The sequence below is a fragment of the Morone saxatilis genome, unplaced genomic scaffold (genome assembly GCF_004916995.1).
Source record: "Morone saxatilis isolate NCDOM2014 unplaced genomic scaffold, NCSU_SB_2.0 Contig14, whole genome shotgun sequence".
In the NCBI taxonomy this organism is placed as follows: Eukaryota; Metazoa; Chordata; class Actinopteri; family Moronidae; genus Morone; species Morone saxatilis.
Window position 1 is genome coordinate 13,636,403 of NW_023339696.1, and position 6,157 is coordinate 13,642,559.

Below are 6,157 nucleotides of genomic sequence, written 5' to 3' on the forward strand. Positions count from 1 at the left end.
TGTGTGTGTATGTGTGTGTCTGTGTGTCAAGTACGAATGCATTTACTAGTGGATGGAATTACAGCAAAGCCACCTCTCCTGCGGCTAGTGCCGAGGGGAAAACAGGGATGGCTCCTCCATTTGGGCTCAGGCAGGGATCAGTTTCGAGGGCCTGTTGGGTTTGACATTGTTTGTTTTGGAGAAGTTCATGCAACGGTGGTAGAAAGAACAGATTAGCTAGGTAGTGGAGTATTGTTGTTGCCAAACGGCAAAAATGTAAGGACTGGTTTTAGAAACAGAAAGCGATGAGATGGCTGTTGTTTGTTTGCCTCCTTTTATGAGTGGTGTGTTTGTGGGTTATAGATAGGGGAGAAAGCTGCAGCTTTCCGAAGGGTATTGGGTGTGCTGCTGTGTACGTGTGCCCTGTTATCTGTGTGAGTGTGTGTCTGTGTACGCAGTGCACACATGACTGCTTGTGTGAAACACAGGGGTGCACAGTCATTCTTTTATTTACAGTTTCAATCAGGTTCAATTTTCTGTATCCCCTTCCCTGCTCGGCAAGGCTGCCCTTACAGTCACCCAGTTCCACCACACCATCCTCTGCATTTGCCACCATAAATCTCGGGTGTGAACTTGTGTTTGGATGTGGAGAGAGAGGGAGAGAGAAAGAGAGGCTCCAGTAATCAGCCATGAGAGTGAGTCAGCTAGTGTGGTAGACCTAGAACCAGGCGTGCTCCAGGAGTTGGCGGCTTACTGCAACTATTAATACAGACTTTAATTAGCCCGCCACAAACACTGGCACAATCGGCTCAGTGTCGCCTGTGGCTGGTGAGGCAGACAGATCAATAGGTCTGATCATGCCTTTTTCATCAGCTCAAATGAAAGCACTTTGTCTCCAAGCTCAGTCCTGGACCTTGCGTATCACCTTAAAGGCTTTCTGTGGCTGCACTGGCTGTGTGCAGTGTTGCGGATGGGACCTGTATAATCTGGCTGCATTAGGGAACTATAAAGATAAATGAAGGGAGGCACAGAGCATAACTCATCCTGTCAGAGAAGGGGGTTTAAGGCTGGGAAACTTTGTGTTTTCTAAAGCAGCCCCTACCACCCCAACCCCCCATGGCTTCCTAGTTTCACACTCTCTCTTCCCCCTACTTGCTTGCGTTCTCTTTTTTTTTTGGTGTGTGTGTGTATACAATCTCTGCTGTATTTTTCTCCATCTGCTTTCTGTCTATTCCCTCTTCCCTCCTCTCTCCATCTCCTTCTCCCTTGCTGTCTCTCTCCCCATCCTCTTTTACTGATCTAGAGGTATGGAAGTATTCATTTACACTTCCTCTGCTGCACAAATTGCTCTTCTACCTCTTTTCCAGCGCATTTCAAATGAAATAAAAGTGTAAGCTGCTTTTGCAGTAACAACTTATTCCATGTGCTTTTTGGCAGGCTTCTCTGTTGACCTTCAAGTTCCCAATCAGTGCAGAAGAAAAATGGAAATAGCTTGTTCTGAGTCCTCATTTCCTGTGAATTGCTGGAATTGAGTTGTGTGTCTGCTCACAGGGGTTACTGAATCACCGCCTTTTTTACCAACTACCCCCTCTCGCTGCTTCACTTTCTTCCTTTCCCTATCTTTTCCTGTCTTTCACTCTTACATTTCCCCTGTCTTCTCCCTCTCTTCCCATTAGATGATGTCCCACCTTACTTTAAGATGGAGCCTCCTCAGACCCAGGTTCACCTGGAGGGGAACCGCCTGGTCCTAACTTGCATGGCGGAGGGCAGCTGGCCACTGGAATTCAAATGGATCTACAATGGAACTGAGCTCACACGTTTCTCCTTGGAATACAGGTGAGAAATGCAACCTTGCCTACCAGAACTGATTCCATTATCTTTTTTTATTATTATTCATCAACCATAATTGGCTTAGTACATGAGGACGTGATTTAATTGTATCTAATAGCTCAATTGCTCATTTTTATTCATATTCAAGACTAATTTCTATGGATTTATTCAGGACTGATTTGGCTGCATGTCTCCCTTGAGACATAACATGTTGCATTCAGGGGATTGTCAGATTTATTCCGATTTGTATCTCACACCGTATTCAACATTCAAAGATGGTGTTAGCAGATAGCTCTTCCTTTCTCTCTTGCTGTTTGTTAAAACTATCATTGCTGCAACAAAATCACACAATGCATATTTTTCATCAGATTGTATAGTGTGGGTGGGCTACTTTGCTATGTCAGCAGTAAGATGGTGTTTCACTGACCGTGGAGCTCCGACTGGGCATTTTTTATTACATACTTCAGCCTCTAACCACAATGCTGAACAATTCAACTAACAGCACCGAGTATGGCAAGAGAAAGCTTCAGCCTGTGCTAACAAGGCCTCTCTGTGTGTATGTGCGTATGCATCAGTGTGTCCATTTGTACATGTAGTGTATGCTTGTGTGCTAGTGTGCCTGCATGCGTGTTCACAGGTTGCAGTCCACAGTGAAAGTCAGTTTCTATCTCATTCTAGTCCTGTTTTCTGGACTCTCTACTCACAGTCTGACTATTCTCCTAGACATGGACAGACTCTCTCAGGTGGCATTGTCTGATTACTATCACTGGCTACCCCCTCCCCTTACACACACCTTCCCTTCCCTGTCTGTCTTTCTCCCTCTGTCACATTCTCTCTCCCCCTCTTATCCCCTTCTTCTTCTTTCCCTGTCTTTCCTCAGCATTTGGCTGTGCTCTCACGTGGCTTAGTCTCTGGGTCTGCTTTGCAGGCCAGCCCTCTGCTTGTTATTCTTCACCAGCTCTGATCAAAGAGGAGAACTGGAATCCATTTAATCAGACCCCCTACATCCCCACCACCCCTCCATCCCCCACCCCTACCCCGAATTGCAGTGCAGGGGGAACATGGTAGGGGCGGACTTCACACTCCTAAGTGGCTGTAGCAAACCAATTAAAGGGGACTCAGCTCTGAGGTTATCTATAGCATTTCACACACACCATTTAACATGAATGCACATCAGGGAAGAGAAGGAGCAATGGCTTCCCAGGACTAACATGTAAGAAGGTGCTCTATGATTTCATTTAACTAACTGAAGATACAGGATAACAATGGGGTTTTGTGAGTCTTGCCATTCAGGAAAGTCATTGCTGTTCATTCCACAGCTGGCCTTAAAAATAGCATTCCTCTTTCTTTAGTTTACTATCTACTGTCAAGAACTGCATCAGCACCAAATAACACTTCAAGGCCCTTGTGTTGGCTACTCTAAGTGGAATTCCATTTAAGCTGTGTTTCAGGTGCCCAGTGAAACATCTCGATTAATTTAGCATCTTGAGTGTCGGGGATAAAAGCGTCAAGATGACAAATGCTGCTGTCTGTCATGCTGATGATGACTAATGGCACTTTGTGTTGTGTGTGCCCATTAGGTACCTGATCCCCTCGCTGGACCGAGCGCACGCTGGCCACTACCGCTGCATTGTGAGAAATCGAGTGGGTGCTATAATGCAGTGCAGTACAGAGGTGCAGGTTGCCTGTAAGTGTCGATTTATTTCCATACATCCCCAATTCTGACAGAGTACAGGGAGGAAACTGTTTTTGTTAAAGGCTTGTCATGCACAGTATGTGGATGAGTCACTCTGACTAAAGGAGCTTAGGTTTTGAAAAAGGTATTTAACTTGGTAATAATGACAATTCCTCCTTTTCAGCTTTGTTGCTGGCATGTATTTCCAACATGTTGGCAACATTATCCAGTATTCCTGTATTAATATTTAATTTACCTTGTTTCCCCTTCTCACATACTTCTCCTAATTTCTGCTAGATATGGGCGGTTTTGTGGAGGGGGAAAGGTCTCAAACTGTATCCCAAGGTGAGGGTGCTCTCATCTACTCGCCACGGATACACAGCTTCCCCAGGCCACAGATCACCTGGTTCAGAGACGGCCGTAAGATTCCCTCCAGCAGCCGTATGTAAGTCTACTTTCTGCTCAACTTGGTTTGTTTGGTGCGAGGAGAACGCGTGTGAACTTGGCTCGTGTATTTCTGTGTGTCTGAGCAAGCGCTCTCATATGTGAGTTGTTGGTGAACGCTGAGCTTCTGAAGTAGAATATCTTTCACTTCGGAGAACTCTAAGAAGTTCAATACTGCTCACAGATTTTCTCCAATCCCCTACACACCATGCTCAAGTTGAGCAGACTAGTTGATGAACGAATTTTGGTCCAGGCCCTGTGTTCATCATTGAATCACTTCTCTGTGATAAAGCAGGTTATTATATCACCACTATTGACTTTGCAGGCAGAATGATTGAAAGCTAGAGATAGAGCAGGCAGCAGGGGAACCAATTAGACAAAATTGGACAAAAGGCCTCAATTGATGATATGTTTGACTGACAGCACTCACCCCTGGGTGGATTTTTGTGTGGGAGGGTGTGTGTGTGCATATGTGCATGTGGTAAGAATCTGTATAAGGCCATATGGGCACAGTGGGAGTTCTGGTAACCACATATGTATGGGCTATGTTGTGTGAGTGTTTTCGTGTGTATGTATGGGCTTGTGTGTGTGTGTGTGTGTGTGTGTGTTAGCTTTTTTTGTCTTTTGGATTCATGTCAGTTCAGACATGCAATTTTCCTGAAGAGATACTCCGAAGGTAATTACATGAGATTAATTCTGCCATCCAGACAAATAGAGGAAGGCAGTCCACAACGCCTCAGAAACCACCTCCTCATCTATTATTCAGCAGCAAGCTCTACCATGTTGTAGCTGACATGAAGACTTTTACCCTGAGTTGCATGCTCTTACTTGAAGAGCGGATCTGTGTATGTATCCTCTGCCTGTAGGGCTTGAAAAACGCAGTACAAGCAGAGGAAAATTGTGAGAAAAAATCTCAACCCCTTCCATGAACATTTCGACCAATTCCAGAGCCGGTTACCATGCCGCTGACTCTTATCAGAAGTGAAGCGGTGAAGCTTTGCGCTGTGACAATGAGAGGCACTGACAGGACACTCTGCATTTACCGCTTGTTTGCTCGCTTTGTGTCAGGCCACATTGATATTCACAGGCGTATGTGTATAGTGGTGTTTGTGTGTTTGTGTAAGTGTCTGTTGACTCGGTGAGAGCCACAGCTCCTAATTGTCCAGGAGTGTGTCTGTTTATCCTGCACCGATCAGGCAGACGCTGGCAGATACGAAGAGCCTAATCTGGCTGCGTGCTTAGCGTCAGCTCTCATTTAATGGGCCCTTCTCAAACGTTTGAGACCATCAGCCTAACCAACATTTACCCATTCTCAACGCTGCTGGAACACTCACAAATATGATTTTATCCGTCCTTTTCCTCATAGTCTGCGTAGTTTGACATAATTACTGTCGCTGCAATTAATGTGGGATAAATTAAAAATATTAAAATAAAAACAGTACTACAGTATTTCACAACTTACGCTGGGTATATACAGCTGACACAACCACAGTAAACTTTGTACTAATACCTAGTACTAAATAACAAGAAAAAATTCTGAACTATTCCTTTAAGACACTGTGCCTTGTAGATGGAAGTGCTCATAAAAAATGTTTTGTGTGCTTCTTTTCAGACATAATTTATGTGTGTGTCAGTTTACCCTTAGGATTTATTGACTGTGAGAAACAACTACTCACTAGTTTTAATGACATGAACATCTCTGTGTGCTTGTTAGTGTGTGTGTGCACCGTTGTCTGTGTTGGGGGACACATTTTGAAATGCACACCAGTTGACTCGGGATGTTTGATTAATTGGGAGCCAAATTGGTGACCCCAATTTGACTTAACTACATTCAACACTGCCTAAAGCTGTGTCTGTATTAGAGTAAGGTTGAGGTTAAGTGAACGTCATGGGAATGAAGCCAGTGCAGTGTCCTTAAAAGGATGCTTAACTAATGTGTGTGTGTGCTATGCATGAATATTTACTCAGTGCCATCACCCTGGACAACACACTGGTCATCTTGTCCACTGTGGCTCCTGATGCGGGACGCTACTATGCCCAGGCGGTCAATGACAAGAACGGGGAGAACAAAACCAGTCAGCCCATCACACTCACGGTGGAGAGTAAGTACACATGAAAACACACACTTCTAAGCAACAGGCTTGCTTGCCCACTCAGGGAAAGACACACCTCACTAGCAGATTGTTTGTGTCATCAGCAGATTGCATTAACATGCTGTTGCAGATGAAA

The 6,157-nt window shown here is 44.8% G+C and overlaps 1 protein-coding gene across 1 annotated transcript in view; it reads left to right on the forward strand.

Moving 5' to 3' along the window:
• The window catches only part of sdk2a (sidekick cell adhesion molecule 2a), an 80,295-nt gene that overhangs the window by 42,565 nt on the left and 31,573 nt on the right, over positions 1–6,157 (forward strand). The window contains exons 3-6 of the mRNA XM_035655216.1: positions 1,656–1,815; positions 3,390–3,496; positions 3,782–3,929; positions 5,897–6,030. Coding sequence (XP_035511109.1) covers positions 1,656–1,815; positions 3,390–3,496; positions 3,782–3,929; positions 5,897–6,030 — 549 coding nt within the window. The remainder of the gene's footprint in view (positions 1–1,655; positions 1,816–3,389; positions 3,497–3,781; positions 3,930–5,896; positions 6,031–6,157) is intronic.